This window comes from Notolepis coatsorum, assembly GCF_963971535.1.
Source record: "Notolepis coatsorum genome assembly, chromosome: 8".
Taxonomy (NCBI): domain Eukaryota; kingdom Metazoa; phylum Chordata; class Actinopteri; order Aulopiformes; family Paralepididae; genus Notolepis; species Notolepis coatsorum.
Window position 1 is genome coordinate 66,838,284 of NC_140172.1, and position 19,416 is coordinate 66,857,699.

General features: G+C 41.9%; 1 protein-coding gene across 1 annotated transcript in view; it reads left to right on the top strand.

Annotated features, from left to right (window-relative positions):
- Positions 1-19,416, top strand: part of ar (androgen receptor) — a 224,294-nt gene that overhangs the window by 56,230 nt on the left and 148,648 nt on the right. Inside the window, exon 4 of the mRNA XM_084319697.1 lies at positions 17,863-18,141. Within this exon, the coding sequence (XP_084175823.1) occupies positions 17,863-18,141 (279 nt within the window). The remainder of the gene's footprint in view (positions 1-17,862; positions 18,142-19,416) is intronic.

Below are 19,416 nucleotides of genomic sequence, written 5' to 3' on the forward strand. Positions count from 1 at the left end.
TTGGGGAGCTGTGGTCCGTGTTGTATTAGCTTGTGTTAGCTTGGGGAGCTGCGGTCTGTGTTGTGTTAGCTTGTGTTAGCTTGGGGAGCTGCGGTCCATGTTGTGTTAGCTTGGGGAGCTGCGGTCTGTGTTGTGTTAGCTTGGGGAGCTGCGGTCTGTGTTGTGTTAGCTTGTGTTAGCTTGGGGAGCTGCGGTCTGTGTTGTGTTAGCTTGGGGAGCTGTGGTCCGTGTTGTATTAGCTTGTGTTAGCTTGGGGAGCTGCAGTCTGTGTTGTGTTAGCTTGTGTTAGCTTGGGGAGCTGCGGTCTGTGTTGTGTTAGCTTGGGGAGCTGCGGTCTGTGTTGTGTTAGCTTGGGGAGCTGCAGTCTGTGTTGTGTTAGCTTGGGGAGCTGCGGTCCATGTTGTGTTAGCTTGGGGAGCTGCGGTCTGTGTTGTGTTAGCTTGGGGAGCTGCAGTCTGTGTTGTGTTAGATTGGGGAGCTACGGTCCGTGTTGTGTTAGCTTGGGGAGCTGCAGTCCGTGTTGTGTTAGCTTGGGGAGCTGCGGTCTGTATTGTGTTAGATTGGGGAGCTGCAGTCTGTGTTGTGTTAGCTTGTGTTAGCTTGGGGAGCTGCGGTCCGTGTTGTGTTAGCTTGGGGAGCTGCAGTCTGTGTTGTGTTAGCTTGGGGAGCTGCGGTCCATGTTGTGTTAGCTTGGGGAGCTGCGGTCCATGTTGTGTTAGCTTGGGGAGCTGCGGTCCATGTTGTGTTAGCTTGGGGAGCTGCAGTCCATGTTGTGTTAGCTTGGGGAGCTGCGGTCCATGTTGTGTTAGCTTGGGGAGCTGCGGTCCGTGTTGTGTTAGCTTGGGGAGCTGTGGTCCGTGTTGTATTAGCTTGTGTTAGCTTGGGGAGCTGCGGTCCGTGTTGTGTTAGCTTGGGGAGCTGTGGTCCGTGTTGTATTAGCTTGTGTTAGCTTGTGTTAGCTTGGGGAGCTGCGGTCTGTGTTGTGTTAGCTTGTGTTAGCTTGGGGAGCTGCGGTCCATGTTGTGTTAGCTTGGGGCGCTGCGGTCTGTGTTGTGTTAGCTTGGGGAGCTGCGGTCTGTGTTGTGTTAGCTTGTGTTAGCTTGGGGAGCTGCGGTCTGTGTTGTGTTAGCTTGGGGAGCTGTGGTCCGTGTTGTATTAGCTTGTGTTAGCTTGGGGAGCTGCAGTCTGTGTTGCGTTAGCTTGTGTTAGCTTGGGGAGCTGCGGTCCATGTTGTGTTAGCTTGGGGAGCTGCGGTCTGTGTTGTGTTAGCTTGGGGAGCTGCAGTCTGTGTTGTGTTAGCTTGTGTTAGCTTGGGGAGCTGCGGTCCGTGTTGTGTTAGCTTGGGGAGCTGCAGTCTGTGTTGTGTTAGCTTGGGGAGCTGCAGTCTGTGTTGTGTTAGCTTGGGGAGCTGCGGTCCATGTTGTGTTAGCTTGGGGAGCTGCGGTCTGTGTTGTGTTAGCTTGGGGAGCTGCAGTCTGTGTTGTGTTAACTTGGGGAGCTACGGTCCGTGTTGTGTTAGCTTGGGGAGCTGCAGTCCGTGTTGTGTTAGCTTGGGGAGCTGCGGTCTGTGTTGTGTTAGATTGGGGAGCTGCAGTCTGTGTTGTGTTAGCTTGTGTTAGCTTGGGGAGCTGCGGTCCGTGTTGTGTTAGCTTGGGGAGCTGCAGTCTGTGTTCTGTTAGCTTGGGGAGCTGCGGTCCATGTTGTGTTAGCTTGGGGAGCTGCTAACTATAGAGGCCATAACCACAGTATTACATATACTCTTGTTAGCTTTATGAGGCTACATCAACACGCTCCTATGAGTGCAGCATGTTAGCTTTATGAGGCTACATCAACATCCTATGAGTGCAGCTATAATGTTAGCTTTATGAGGCTCTGCCCCCCCTCCACTTCTCTAACACCCACCTCGCTCTGCCCCCCCCTCCACTCCTCTAACATTTTATTTATTAATTTTATTATTATTATTTTATTTGTTGTCATTAAAATAATAGGCAAGCATAGGGCTAAAACATTTTCATAAACAATAATATAATTTTTTGTTATTTGGTTATAATAAGGGCTTTTCTATGCATTTGTCTGATTGATTGATTGATTGATTGATTGAAAGCTTTATTGACAGACTGCAGAGTGGGTACAGTACAGCTGTATTCACTTGTTGCGGTGGTCTCAACGGAACAATTTTGATTGACAGTCGATTCTGCCAATCACACCGCTGTTGTGTGTGGGGGCGGCGTCGCTTGACTGAAACTTCGGCTCTGCCCCGGCAACCATTGCAGAGCCAGAGCCGGTTTATCTTTGGCGAGCCCGAGTCGGCTCTGCCCCGGCAACCATTGCCGTGCCAGAGCCGGTTTATCTTTGGCGAGCACGAGTCGGCTCTGGCACGGCAAGCCGAGCCGGGCCAGAGCCGGTTTATCTTTGGCGAGCCCGAGTCGGCTCTGCCCCGGCAACCATTGCCGTGCCAGAGCCGGTTTATCTTTGGCGAGCCCGAGTCGGCTCTGGCACGGCAAGCCGAGCCGGGCCAGAGCCGGTTTATCTTTGGCGAGCCCGAGTCGGCTCTGCCCCGGCAAGCCGAGCCGGGCCAGAGCCGGTTTATCTTTGGCGAGCCCGAGTCGGCTCTGCCCCGGCAACCATTGCCGGGCCAGAGCCGGTTTATCTTTGGCGAGCCCGAGTCGGCTCTGGCACGGCAACCATTGCCGGGCCAGAGCCGGTTTAGCTTTGGCGAGCCCAAGTCGGCTCTGCCCCGGCAACCATTACCGAGCCAGATCCGGCTCATCGTTGGCATGCCGTGCCGGACATATGCCGAGTGTGCCGACCGGTAGCCGGAATTGGGCAGAGTATGCTGGCCACCTGGGATGTTGTCCTAAATTATTAATTGCTTCTCTTCAGTTACGTCTGTGGGTGCAACAGTGTAAATGAACAACAGGGGGGGGGGGGTTAGCTCAACATGATATGCAAAGACCTTTGTATTTCATATCTGAGAATTTTGGAGAGGAATATTTAATTAACAATTTCTTCTCATCCAAATGTTATCATACCTGAAGTTGGAAATGCTGTGATACTTTATTACTCTGCCTCTAAATCTACAGTTAGCTTTTTGCCCCTGCTGCTTTTGTAAAGAGGGAGGGGAAGATACATTTAATATGGAGTCTATTCTTGGCAATTCGGTACTGATGAATGCCAAAAGTGGAATGCCAAACAGCACAAAAGGAGGACGTTTTTGCCATGGTTCACTGAAGAACTAGGCCAGTTAATAAAAAACAGGGAAATATTGAAATCTGGATTGGAAACTGATCGGCTACTATTTAAGAGCCTCAGAAACAAAGTAATGAGTCAACTTAGAAAGACTAAGGCTAATTTATTCCTAGATATTATACAGCAAGCCAAGGGAAATAGTAAGATAATTTGGAACTTCATCGATAAATTATCTGGTAGGGAGGAAAATAAAGGTGGCCCCCTGGTATTTAGAGTATCTGCAGACTGCACAATGAGTAATAGCCTTGAGGTGGCAAATATTTGTAATACTTATTTTATTAATTCTGTTTCAGAGTTGAGTAAACCCTTTTTAAGTAAACCCTTTTTAAATATTCAATCCCCTATAGTGCCAACAGTACCAACATTTGAAGACCCACAACTACAATTTTCTCATGTAAATTAATGAAGTGTTTCCAAAGTTATTACTACTCTATCTAACTCCAAAGCTAAAGACACATGGCGACTTGACCCAGTCTTTATTAAAAAAAAACACAGAGATACCACCTCTAACACACATTACCAACCTCTCTTTGGATACATGTGTGTTTCCATCAGCCCTGAAGTCAGCCATCATTACTCCAATTTTTAAATCAGGTGACCGACAGGAAGTAATTAACTATAGGGATGTGGCTAGGGATGTCCGATATTATCGGCCGATATTGGCATTAAAATGTGATATCGAAAAATATCTGTATCGTTTTTTTTTTACATTTATTTAACCTTTATTTACCCAGGCAAGCAAGTAAGAACAGATTCTGATTTTATTTATTGTCAAAAGTATGCATAATGTTGTGTTAATTCCACGACAAGAGATATGTAATGTTAATTACCTGAAATTATTCAGTTTTTTGGGGGGGGGGGGGGGGGGGGGGGACCTTGCATATATCGGTATCGGTTGATATCGGTATCGGAAATTAAGAGTTGGACAATATCGGTATATCGGTATGGGTAAAAAAGCCAATATCGAGCATCCCTGCTATAGGCCTATAAGTATACTTCCAGCTATCTCTAAAGTACTTGAAAAAGTGGTTACAGATCAGTTGAAGCTTCATATTAAAAAAGATAAATGATTACATCCTATGCAATTTGGTTTTCATGAGAATCATTCCACGGAAACGGCCTGTTGTTACTTCCTTGAGGTCGTCAAGGATAGGCTTGACAAAGGTGGATTAGCAGGAACAGTGTTTTTGGATCTACGGAAGGCGTTGATACCGTGAGCCACTCTGTTCTCCTCTCTAAATTTGCCAAATTCAAACTCTCAGCTAACATACTTAATTGGCTGCAATCTTATCTGTCTGATCGCCCTCAATGCGTCAGGGTCAAAAATAAATTATCCCCTTTTCAAACGTGTAATATGGGGTAGCCCCAAGGATAGATTCTCGGCCCCCTCTTGTTCTCTATATACATTAACACATTGGATGCCACGGACGCTATTTATCGTTAGTTCATGCTGACCTTTGAGTGTTCCCGACGCTATATAGCGTCTGTTTGCCCTTTTTTTTTTATTGACGATTTGAATTCATATTTCATCAATCGAGCCTCGGGTTAGTGTTGCAGACTCTCTCTGAGCTCAATTGGGAAGATACCGCCCCCTATCGTCTCTCCCTGTGTAACTGCACCCCCATTACTTCAGAGTGATGCAGGGTAGGGCTGGGCGATATCAAAAACGTTATCGCGATAAAATTATAAAATTATTTTCATATAATTCGATATCGATAATTATCGTCGATATAATGTCTGTCAAGTTTAATTAACTTCTTATGCTGCTGCGAATGTCTCGAGTCGAGTTGATGTCGTCATCAGTCCGCGCACGTTAGCAGTTAGCCGACAAGCGGAATATCTCATGACAATGTAATAAATATGACACTAAAATACTCTCTTCCGCCACAATATATGGAAACGACGTCCGCTGTATACCCCACACTACTATAAACGTGGCCTCAGAATTCACGCCACACACATACTCGGCACGTAAATATATAAAACAACGCTGTGCAAGCTAGTTATCCTAGCCAGCCTGTTGTTTCTAAGCGAATGTCTCGAGTCGATGTCGTCATCAGTCCGCGCACGTTAGCAGTTAGCCGACAAGCGGAGTATCTCATGAGACAATGTAATAAATGACACTAAAATACTCTCTTCCGCCACAATATATTGAAACGACGTCCACTGTATACCCCACACTACTATAAACGTGGCCTCAGAATTCACGCCACACACATACTCGGCACGTAAATATAGAAAACAGCGCCGTGCAAGCTAGTTATCCTAGCCAGCCTGTTATTTCTAAGCGAATGTCTCGAGTCGAGTTGATGTCGTCATCAGTCCGCGCATGTTAGCAGTTAGCCGACAAGCGGAGTATCTCATGAGACAATGTAATAAATGACACTAAAATACTCTCTTCCGCCACAATATATTGAAACGACGTCCACTGTATACCCCACACTACTATAAACGTGGCCTCAGAATTCACGCCACACACATACTCGGCACGTAAATATAGAAAACAGCGCCGTGCAAGCTAATTAGCCTAGCAAGCCTTGTTGTTGAGTGAGTCCTACCTCTGGGTCTCCTTCCGGGTCTCCTTCGCTCTCGGCCATCTCCTTCACTGATTGGTTGTTAGTGCGTGCTCATATCCAAGCTTGGAAAATCGATATATCGAAACTTTGCGACCACGTTTCATGTTTATTTCGAGGAAATAATTTATCGCAATAGTTATCGTTATCGTTTTATCGCCCAGCCCTAATGCAGGGGGAGTGGTCAGTTTCCTCATTTTACTTTTCCGACGAGGCATCTGAAGAGATCAAGTGATCGCCGGCCCTCAGAAATGCGTGGATTATGTATTTACAGTACCAACACTGTAATCAATAAGCGTGATCGATATTTGGAATGGCGATCAGGAATTGGAATAATCTTTTTGGATAACATCTGATCTGAGGTAAGGAATTTATTTTACCAGTCTTGGGATAATCAGACCTGTTTTCATGGAGATATAAGCTTTTGCCCTATGCGTGTGTGTGTGGCGGTGATCGCTGATGAGGAAATGAGAGAATATATTTTTCAGCCCGCCTCTATAGCGTGCATAAGTACACATATACTATCGATAATCTAGCGTTTATTTGAAAACTATTCATAAATAGGCTGAAAAATGACAACGTTTTTGTGTATGCTAGAATATCCCAGTAAATGCCGTTTATCACGGAATCTATATATTTTCCTTGAAAACGAGGGCTTTTCAAAATGCTATAAAACGAAAATGAACCGATAAAAAAACAATCAGTTTCGACAATGTTGACTGCAAACAAGTCATTGATAAACGACAGGCAGATTAGACACAGCCATAATTTAAGAGAGGATTATGCGTTCACAACGCTATCATTGAAGTGGGTGCTGGCATTCAACGGGGTTTCCAATGTTAAATGGCTGGCACTCAAACTGTTAATGACCTCCCTACGGTCTGTGACGAAGTGGATATCATTGCTGCCAAATTATCCCATGCTATGGACAGAGTAGCGGAGTGGCTCGATCAATCACACCTTATGTTGAATACAGACAAGACAGTGGCTATGTATTTTAGTAAACAAAGTAAGAAAAGTAGCTACCCTGATATATTTGTAAAGGGGAGAGTGATAATTTTTTTTAGGAATTTTAATACTTAGGAGTTACAAAACTGACCTTTAAAAAACAAAAAATGGCTCATGTTTTAAAGTTTAACATTCAGAATTTCCGCCATATAGGTGCGGCTGGGTGGCGCAGCAGACATTGCGCTCGTCACCAACGCAAGAGACACCGGGTTCGAATCCGGCTGTCAGCGTTGCCTCCGGCTTGGGCCGGCCGTCATACTAACTCAATTGGCAGAGTTAGCGGGTGGAAGTCGATGGGTGGTAATCTGGACATTGTGGACAGCGACTCCTACAGGTCGGTTGGGGGACGCCTGCACAGCAGAGACAGGAAATGGCGGGGGTAGTGTGAGCCTCCCACACGTTACACCTCGCCAATGAGAGTCCGCGCTGGCAGGTGAAAAGATGTGACAGGCTGCCTCCTCATATATCGGGGGGACACGTGATGCAAGGCTTCTATCCTCCCTACAACCGGCCAGTGGGGGGCATATGCGAGCAACGTTCAAGACAGGGGAGGGTAGAATTGGCGAGAGAAAAATAGAAAAAAAAAATCCGCCATATTAGAAATTCTTTAACAACTGAGGCTGCTAAAATGTACCTAAATGCTATGATCATGTCCTATATGAGACACTGCATGCCATGTTGGACACAAGCCAATCAAACCACCTTAAATCAGATCAGATCCCTGTATGGACAAGCCCTGAAGATATTGGACAGAAAATCTAGACAGCATCACCACTGTAATATTCTTCCCAAATACAAACTACTAAGCTTTGATAATTTAATTAATTAAACAGGGGCTTCAAGATCTGCATCAAGAGGTGACTGCAAGGTTCCTCTAAGAAACTCTGCTTCTGCCCAATCAGAGTGGAACAGGCTTCCTAGTGACATAAAAAATAATATAAACTATGATTTGTGTACTCTGTCACAATAAAATGGCTCCTGAGTCACCAATGTTGCCAACACTAGGTGGTGCTGTCTGACTTCCTTGTGTATATATAGATTATAGATGATTACACAAGGGACTTACTTTTACTTTGTACTTTTGAACTCTGTCTTGTATTTTAAGTGTCAAGAATAGATGATTATGTTTGGCACTGTGCTGTATGTATGTGCATGTTATGTTGCATTTCCATGTGTATGTATGTTGCACTCTTTATGCTGTGTTGTTGTCTGGCATTTTACTTGTATATATATTTTGAACTCTTGCACTGGTTGTATTTCATGTGTTTTGGATAGACTACAGATGGAAATTAGCTTCTGCTAAATCTGGTGCAAACATATTTTCATGTAACAATGATTAACTCATTGAGAGCCACGCCCTTTCCCCATTTGCACTGGCTAGCGCCAGCTTTTCTTGACCATTTTCGCGATATTTCATGATCTTTGCGGAGCTATTGTATATTATAGCTATGGAGACAATAGTATGGCTCATTTGACAGACACTATTTCTAGTCCAACATATAAAAAAGAGTTTGTTTCTACACACTGTAGTTTGTAGTTTATTACACGCTAAACATCGCCCATTTCCAAAATAATCCAGTCTTTTTCCATAGATCGCGAGATGCAATAATCGTTCTGGTTGATCCCCTGATACCCCAAATACTCCCAAATCAAAGGTATATACCATGTACATGTGTGCCTCGTTACAGAAACATGGTTCAGGTTCGGTAAAATAGACATAGAATATACCTTACCTTAGCCAGAAGGTACTCCAAAAAGAATAATTCCAATGATCCCGTCGGTGATCGCGATTACTCGTTTATATGTAATTACTCGTGTTTACGGGAAACTATAGGTTTTGAGGCGAGCAGATCTCCTAGCGATTTCTCTGCAAGAACTCCTCCCCCTCAGAGCGAGTCTTGACAGAAATAGATCAGTAGAGACAATGTCTGAACTGGACTATCAGAGTTCAAAAGGTAGGCGATACTGCTACCTGGTGAGATTCGATCGGCATTGCAATTCCAACGTAGGCAAATGAGCCAGGGACACCTAGAATGATCCGGATGACCGTTAAAACGGGGATCAAAGGATCTAAAAACGTATTATTACGTTTTTGGCGCTCAAGCGTTGGCGGTGAAACACGTAATATTACGTGTTTGGCCATCAAAGAGTTGTAAATGCACATTGTCTATAAATAAAAAAGAGTTTTAACGAGGTCTAGTACTGTAAACATTAGGTAGGAAAGGGCATATCTAGTGCACAGTGTTTACCACCAATGAAAGAGTGGTGGTGGACTGACTGAATAGTGTACTGCTTACACTTTGATCCACAATTGCCAACTATGCCCCAAAACTATGGAACACGCTACCAACACACATCAGGAACGTCAGCTCCATACACATTTTTAAAGGAACATTTTAAACTTACCTATACAGTCTAGCTTACAAATAGTGTACCATGCCTTAGGGAAAGCGAGTATCTTATTGAAATGTTTTTATTATTATGTGTTTTTAATTTTATGTATTGATCTTTTACTGAAATGTGTTATTTTATATGCTTTGCCTATTTGCGGTACCTTTATTACTGTTGTCTTATTAATGTGATGATTTACATATGCGTATGTTTGTGTACAGCACTTTGAGCTGCATGACATGTATGAAAGGTGCTTTATAAATAAATCTTTACTTACTTACTTACTTACTTACTTACTTACTTACTTACTTACTTACTTACTTACTTACTTACTTACTTACTTACTTACTTACTTACTTACTTACTTACTTACAATAAACTACATGCTGGCATTGTAGAGACATAATTGAGAGACTGTGGATATTTTCCTTCCTAACACTCGATACACAGTCAATAGTGTGTATTATCTGTCACTCACACACCCACACAGCTGGTGTGACTTTAGGTTTTGAAATAACAGGGTGAAGTTGGGTTTAACAGTTGCTACTTGTTTGGAACCCGACGGGTGTTATGGACTTGGTTTTAAGCGTGGAAGGCCTGGGGAATTTGGCTGGTGATTAATATGTGATCATTTCAATCACATTTAGTAAACTATGACATATAGGGAAGGAATCAAAACCACATTGTAACTGCCTCTAAATCCCCAACTTGCATTGAAAAATAAATAATGGTTTTGTTTTTGTTGTGAAGCAGGGATTGGGTTTCCATTAGGGATGTCCGATATTATCGGCCTACCGATATTATCGGCCGATATTGGCATTAAAATGTGATATCGGAAATTATCGGTATCGGTTTTAACATTTATTTAACCTTTATTTACCCAGGCAAGCAAGTAAGAACAAATTCAGATTTTATTTATTGTCAAAAGTATGCATAATGTTGTGTTAATTCCACAACAAGAGATATGTAATGTTAATTACTAGGGATGCTCGATATTGGCTTTTTTACCGATACTGATATACCGATATTGTCCAACTCTTAATTTCCGATACCGATATCAACCGATACCGATATATGCAGGGTTTCCCCCCCCAAAAAACGGAATAATTTCAGGTAATTAACATTACATATCTCTTGTTGTGGAATTAACACAACATTCTGCATACTTTTGACAATAAATAAAATCAGAATGTGTTCTTACTTGCTTGCCTGGGTAAATAAAGGTTATAGAAATGTAAAAAAAATAAATAAAAATTAAGATTTAAATTTTTTTTTTAAAACCGATACAGATATTTTCCGATATCACATTTTAATGCCAATATCGGCTGATAATATTGGTAGGCCGATAATATCGGACATCCCTATTAATTACCTGAAATTATTCCGGGGGGAACCCTGCATATATCGGTATCGGTTGATATTAGGGATGTCCGATATTATCGGTAGGCCGATATTATCGGCCGATATCGGAATTAAAATGTGATATCGGAAAATATCTGTACCGTTTTTTTTTTTTTTTTTTTTTTTTTTTTTACATTTCTATAACCTTTATTTACCCAGGCAAATTCTGATTTAATTTATTGTCAAAAGTATGCATAATGTTGTGTTAATTCAACAACAAGAGATATGTAATGTTAACACTTTAATCGCCATGGGTTAAATTCATAATTTACCATCCCTCGCCAGCTCTATTTGTCTATGGAGAAGTTCCCCTTCTTTGCAGGGCTATAACTCTTTAAATTCTATTGCTACATTGCCATTATTATGGCCCATTCAATGTCCTATATGTATTGTTCAGGGTGTAGCAACGTTAAACTTTTTCATTCACATATTCATACTAAAATATGGTCTAAAGTATAAGTATGTTTTTATCGTTTTCTGCAGCTTTATCCAGAACTTGATTTATAGCTCCAAATGCATTATATTGATGATGAAATACAGTTTCAACTGGACGTACTTCTAGAATGATCTACGTATGATCTGATGATGACCGGATGGGCGGGGGATCGTTTATAATTCCGTGGGCAGCGTTAGATGATTCATCCAGAGTGGGTCATATGTTCATCATAGCAGTTTATATGGAATACGTTAGAAAATAACGCTGAATCTTACCGTATGTTCCTCGCGCCGTTGGACGATCAGCGTGGAGTAGACCGTTTTCGATTATGGGATGTTGATCCTGATGAACCATTTCCAGGTTGTATAATACTATATACGTCCAAATAACGTTGTTTATTGAGTTAGGGCGAGCGATTGATCATCCAGTGTGTTGAGATGGAGTCCGGCTACCGATCGCGAGTGCCCGGAGCACATATGGATGAGCACTTCCTGTTTGGCGCGCCTAAATATTAAAGGCAACCAACTTGTGTCTAACCACGCCCAACTTGCGTCTAGCCACGCCCCCGCGGCGACGCGGCAGCAGCAGAGCAGAGCTCGGCCGCGGAGCGGCAGAGCGGAGCTCATTATATGCCAGTAACCGCCCCTTATTCAGTATCCAGAAATAGCTCAATTGGCAAAGCTGCATGGCTGTGGATCCTACGGCTCGTTGCTTGCTAGTTCGATTCCCTTCAATTTTTTATTTTTTATTTTTTTTAACATGCATTCGCATTCTTTCGCCGTTAAGTTTAGGCATAACTTTAAGCATTGTTTCGGAGTTGGTTAAGGTTAGGCATTGTTTCGGAGTTGCTTAAGGTTAGAAGGGTTAAGTTTAGGCGCTGTTAAGGAGCTGGTTAAGGTTAGAGTTTGACTTAGAGAATGGCAATATTTTTTAACGTGCATTCATTTCGCCGGTTAAGTTTAGGCATTGTTTCGGAGTTGGTTAAGGTTAGGCATTGTTTCGGAGTTGCTTAAGGTTAGAAGGGTTAAGTTTAGGCGCTGTTAAGGAGCTGGTTAAGGTTAGAGTTTGACTTAGAGAATGGCAATAGACAGCCTATTTCCGCGCTGCAGCGCGAGGCAATAGACAGCCTATTTCCGGGCTGCCGCTCTCTCGCGCTGCCGTGGTCACATGGGCGTATTGGCCAATCAGAGAAACGCTAAACACAAGTTGGTTGCCTAAAATATTCACGCGTTTGGCGCGCCCCTCCCTCTTGGCCGATCTGCCGATCGGCCACCAGGTGGCGCTCTCGAACCGTTAGACAGTTGAGTGGAGCTCACCAGTACATCTCAGGGCTCCGGAAAGGAAATATGATTTCGATGACAGATTTTTGAAATATTGACATCAAAGACGAGTTACGGTGTCTTCGGCAGAATGAGCATGGCTAGGAATGACGTCTTAACTCGTCCCCGGCGATCATAGTGTTAATTATTCTGTTTTTTGGGGGGGGAAACCCTGCATATATTGGTATCGGTTGATATCGGTATCGGAAATTAAGAGTTGGACAATATCGGTATATCGGTATCGGTAAAAAAGCCAATATCGAGCATCCCTAGTTGATATCGGTTGATATCGGAAATTAAGAGTTGGACAATATCGGTATATTGGTATTGGTAAAAAGCTTATTGCATAGTGACCACAGAACTGAAATAATTTTTTTTCCTAAGAAGGAAGATTTGATAATAACCATGGCCACAGAATCATATGCTTATGATATGCATATCATGCATATTAGTGATGTGCATCTCCATCACTGAGGCCGATGCGATGCACATCTCGATACGGTGCCAACGATACGATACATTAACGATACATTTGAAGCACATTTGATGAAATACGATATGATTCACCCCCTGTTGAGATACGATACGATTCGATACGATTTTATTCAACATAATGCGATTCAACACGATGCAAAATAATGATAAAATTGTATGGTATGACAGATGATTTGGTTGTATTCCTTATATGCAGCTTATATTATTATTAAAAATAAAATAATCTACTGTAAGACAATTTATATAAAAACTCTTGGGTGCCTAAGAAGACTTTTGCATAGTACTGTGTTTTCTATCCACTTTAGCTAAAAACACACACACACAATGTATACAATAATAATCACACACAAAGGGATAATGGCTTATAGCAGACTTAATATATTTCAGATAATGAAATTAAATGTTTATCATCAACTATCCAGTTAGTATTTATATTGTAACGTTTGGCCACTTTAAATCATTGAACAGAGAGAGAGAGAAAGAGCGCGCGTTTGAGTTTGAGCGTTCTGATGCTCCGTAGCTGACCACATGGCACACCATGATGGCATTTTGTCAACAACACAGTTTGAACCTGGCTGGAGGAAGCGATATAAAGAAACGAATTGCCAATAAATGTGAAGTTATCTTTGAACCTGTTGTCAAGCGTCGTCAATATACCCCCCCCCCCATTTCCTCACTAATGGAACTGGTGTTGCAGAGTCACGTTAGTTAGTTTGACACTGTAGTTTAGCGTTAGCTGAACGGCTAACTGGCGTTAGCCAGCGGCTACTAGCGTTAGCCAGTTGATCAATTCTATTCATGTCTCCTCCTCGACTTCCACTGTTTGTTGATAACTGTGACGCGGCTCTCGCCTTCTGTAGTAGCGAAGCAAAGATAGTATCTGCTGTGTGCAGTCACAGTGCATTGCTGACAGAAGTGGATGAGAGGAAATTATATGAATGAATCGGTTTTGACCGATGCAAAGACGCTACAACAAGATGCATCGCGAGTTCAGCCTGAATTGTAGCCGATGCGCACTTATTCCACCGGTGCACTCGCATTGTGAAAGTTTATGCCGGTGCACCGATGCGAATCGGTGAATCTTAACATCACTAATGCATATATGCAGATGCCAGGTTAAAATAAGAATATGACTTGGCCTGAAAAAAGGTTCAGTCAGGAGATTTCTTTTGCTTTAATCCCTGAGATGCTTAGGACTCAAATCTGGAATTATTGTTTTATTGTCAATTCATCTAAAACCAACAGACATTTAACACTTTCAGTGCCACGGACGACATATCTCGTTTTATTAGGCCCCCCACTGAGTGCCCACGATGACAAATCTCGTTTTATTTGTTTATTAGCGATCTGATTTCATATTTCATCAACCGAGTCTCCCGTTGGTACAGCAGGGCCCCGTTCCCCGTACCTGGCTAACTGAGTTAGCCGGATAATTTCCAGTATAGCCTGACTTAAGCCGGACCTTTCTGTTCCCCGACGCTCGATTGTCCAAATCACCATGACAACAGATCAAAAAGTTTGAGCCTGGTCGAGAGCAGGCTTAAGTTCAGTTAGCTGGATGAACCATGGCCACGCCCCCGCAAAGAAATGACAGCTCGCTTCCTGAAATGATTCTCACAGTCTAGGATCTGCATTATACCAATCTGAATTACGTTTTTGTGCTTCATTCTTCCAGAGGGGGCTTTTGAAATGTAAAATAGACCCAAAATGCTGATACTAAATTCACGTTGTCCTAAATAATGCACGTTATATATACCGTGGCGCTCGCTAGGTGCGATGTACACATTATGTGGTTATTTTAACAACACGCAGCATTGCAAATGTGAATCCTGCGGGGATATTTTTAATGATTGAAACCTATCGCTCGTTTGGCTCTGATTCCTTTCATATTCTCCGCTGTGGGAGCGCCTGGATTGTGTTTCATTCAAGCATAAAATTGAAGTGTCTATGCGTGGATTGTGGTTTTTGTGGATTAAGAATTACGAGGAATCTGAGGATTGTTGAATTGTATCATCACTCACACGTTATTGTGATATTGTAACTGGGATTAATGCATTTGAGAATAAAGAGATAAAACTTCATTCAAAAGAAAAATATTCTAAACACGGGTCTCTTGTCCATTGATGGTCTTGGATACACAATGGATATATCCCGTCTGGCACAGTGGTCCAACGGCAGTGTTCACTCCTGGCAAGCCGGCGACCCGGGTTTGAGACCCCGCGTTTCCAATATGATTTTTTTGGAATATAATATTAATGATTATACGCAAAAGTAGCCTAGTTTTAAGTTAAAATATTATAAATCTACATGCATTGAGGATGTCATTCTTTATATAGCTCTCAACGTGCACCAAATTGAAGTATTTACATTTCAAAAAGAAAGCTAGAAGAAGTGGGATTCGAACGCGGGTCGTCCGTGTGAAAGACAAAATGCTCGACCATCAGACCACGGTGGCTGACAAATGAAACATCAACCATACATCCATCAATGGATAAGAGAGCCGTATCCTTATTCTGAAACTGTTGAACTAATTATTTTCGCTAGCAAGATCTCATTTGATTATCCATTCCATGAACCTACTGCCAGCAGGGCACGTTTAAAGAAATATAATCTGATTGATTGATTGGGGTAATGAGGGACTTAAAATTTGCCTATAGATTATGCATTTAACTTGTCGGCGAGGCTATTGAGCCGTACTGCAATCTGTTAATAAAGTTTTAAATCAATCAATCAATCAATGCCGTTAGAAAATCAGGATCTCTGCTCTCGACACTTGCTGCCTTCTCGGCTGAGGCGGGCGCGCGCACTGATCCTGAGTATCAAGTCTGGTTCGAGTTAACGAGACTGAATCCACCTTCGAGGAACAGGAAAATCCCGGCTTCAAACATCGGGTTAATTGAATCTGGATAATGGGACTCTTGATCGACTTAGTTGAACCAGGTACGGGGAATAGGGCCCAGCTCCTCCAGGAGCTCAGAATGGAAAAAAGCGCCCCCTATCATCTATCCCTGTGTAACTGCAGGTCAGTCGCTTATTTTAGTGAACCGTTTAGGTGGAAAAATTAAAAGTAAGCAAGTAGCCGTCTTGAAAAATGAAGACACACAAGTCAAGGACTGCCCCCTCTCCACTTGACATAGGAGGGAGCGGCAAATCTGAACGGCTCGTCTAAAGGCACAGTTTCTGAATAAGGGTTGTGTGCAAAATCTGACTTGGTTGTCTTGTTATGTGTCAGTAGGACCATTATAGACCCAAATGTATGCGCACAAGCACTGAAAAAGCTTTTCCATAAGATGTGACCTTTAATGAACTACCTTTTTAAGTTTACAGAAAGAAAATCTATAAAATTATATAAGTAATAATTAGGTCATCACATATACACTTATATACTTATACACCTACACATAACCCATATATAATAATAATAATAATAATAATAATAATAATAATAATAATAATAATAATAATAATAATAATAATAATAATAATAATAATAATAATAATAATAATAATAATAATAATAATAATAATAATAATAATAGATACAATTTATATAGAGCCTTTCATAGAACCCAAGGTCGCTTCACAATCAGGACAAAAAATAGGGCAAGGGCAATATGGCAATAGGGCAATATGATAGCATGTACAATAATGCTGTATATACAGTATATATTTATTCTTACTGTATAGTATATATCAGTGGTTCTCAAACTTTTTACACTAAGTACCACCTGAGAACGTAGCTGGTTCTCCAAGTACCACCATATGACCGGTGTTAAAATACAGTCTATTCAGCTATGCACAGTTCACGCAGGAGGCAAATGTATTCCTAATACCATTATTTATTGTTAACTTTTGTCAGACACAGCCACAATGTACAAAGGGATAGCACTAGAACTAGCAAACTCTTCCACACAACTCATACAATGCAAGGGGCATTGAGAACATAATAACTAACATTCTCACATAGCAAGTGAGAAAATTAAGAACAACTGTATTTCAGCAAATGTACTTAATTCTCTCTCTCTCTCTCTCTCTCTCTCTCTCTCTCACACAGCAAGCAATTGTCCTTCATTCTCTCACACACACACACGCACACATTTATTTTGTTACAAAAACTTAATTTCCTGCATTCTGGTGCAGGCATTTTTGAATGTTTACCCTTTAAATGCCAGTGTTTGTGATGGGCATCACAAATTATTGTAAAAAATAAAAGAAAACACATATTCAATACATTTTTGAAATGTTACCCTTTAAATGCCAGTTTGTGTGATGGCATCACAAATTATTGTTAAAAAAAACACAAAAAGTAAAATATTTTCAATATATCAAATGCAAAGTACATTTTTCTGGGGGGGATTATTACAGGCTAGGCATGTGTCAATGATTAGCAACAACACAGATTTTGATGGATTTTTTGTAATGTCAGATTTAATACCAACTCTTTTCAGAAAAGTGGGAGTATTACATTTTTTATCTGACATTACAAAAAATCTAAAAAAAATAAATGGTTATGATCAGGGCTGAAGTTGAATTAAAGATTTATGACTGTTTAGACTGCATTACTCTCTGTCACAGTGATCTCCTGGTTGTTCCCCACTTAGGTTATCTAACTATCGCGCCGCCGCAACCAGAAACACTGGCCTGGCCTGCTTCTAAGTTCAGTGGCCTGACTGCAAAAAAAAAAAGAAATTGTGCTTTTTTGAAAATGTTTTCAAGTACCACCAGCAGTACCACCAAGTACCACTAGTGGTACACGTACCACAGTTTGAGAACCACTGGTATATATATATATATACATCTGTCTGTACATATCTGCATATAATCCTTTTTACATACCTGAAGATACTACTGTATATCTATATCTGTACATGTTACACTGCTGGCCAGTATGACTTACTACCATAGTGTCTTTATACCTGTATCACTGTACATATTGATACTACAACTCTGATACTACAACTCTCTCTCTCTCTTTCTCTCTTGTTTGAAGCTCGCAAAATCAAGAAGATTGGACAACTAAAAAGCACTGAGCAGGATACTCCTGTCCAGGAGCTTACAGCAGCTGTCCAAAGTGTTTCCCCGCAATCTGGCCTAAACTTCCACTCCCAACTGATGTTCCTCAACATCCTGAAGTCCATTGAGCCTGAAGTGGTGAATGCAGGACACGACAACAGCCAGGTGGACTCGGCCGCCGTTCTGCTCACCAGCCTCAATGAACTTGGTGAAAGACAACTGGTGCACGTTGTGAGATGGGCTAAAGGTTTGCCAGGTATGACGATAGTTAAAGTGCTTGGAACTTTAAATTGGTTCTGATTGGGGGTTGGGGTCCCGCTTAATTGCAATACATTTAGGAAGTAGATTTTTTCTTATAATTCAAAACTTTTTAATCGAGAAGGTCATCCTATGTAGGGTTTCCCCATAGCGCTGCCTGGAACCCAGCCAAGGATCAATAGGCATTAGGCGGCCACCGATTTATGGTAACATTTCAGATTTCTTATTATATCTCAACAGTAATCGATAGTACTCAAAAAAATAAGATGTTTGACACCGAAATTAAAATAATCTGTTGTTCCGGTAAGGACCAGAATCTAAAACAATGACATCTAATCAAACAAACAGCCAAGTAAAATTATTGGAACCAGTGAGCTGTCTATCAAACCCTCTAGTGACATGCATGTTTGTTATATGCAGTTGTGCACATACACAAAGGCCTGCTTCTAACACATAGCTTCCTGCTAGCTACCTAGCGGGCATGACTTTGGAGGCATCCTTAATGCGTTCTGATTGTGAAGGGCGTTTTGGGATTGGGAAGGAATTCGGTTTAAGGATTTGAAAATAGTTCTGCCCAAAATCAACGGCCGCCTATAGCTCCTTTAACTGAATGCTGCAACAGAAACATCTATAATCAAACATCTTTAGCAGGGCAACAGCCTGGAAAACCACCACAATGTCCATCAACTTAGCCCTGAAGTCTCGACCAGCCTACTACCAGCCTACTCTCGTCTAGGGTAACTGTTTCATGGATAAAGCCATATTGCATCTGCTAAACTGGAAGTAAAATTGCAGCACTCACCAAGCTGTTATATGACCACACAGATAGTACAGTCTATTCATTAAATCATAAAAATGCAAATATCGTTTTGTCTCAAAAGATATATTTTCCCTTGTTTTTACCGGCATCTACACTGTGTAGTGCAGGGGTCTCAAACTCGCGGCCCGCGGGCCAATTGCGGCCCGCAGGATGATATTTTGCGGCCCCCTACTTGACATCAAAGTTTAGTGTTAGTGCGGCTCGCGCGCAACTTGTTGCCGAGTCGTTGCGCGAGTTAGAAGTTTTATTTATTTGATCACTTGTAGGCTATCATAGCGCAGGCTCATGACAACAACGTTACGTTAGTGACTTGGTTGAAACGTGATTCCGGAGTGATATCAAGTAAAGTGGAAGGCAAATGCATCCTCACTATCTCCTCTGCGAGCAGTGCTCTGCATGTCCGGCTGCACTGCCACTGTCTGTCTGTGTATGGGTCTGGTCCAATCACATTCA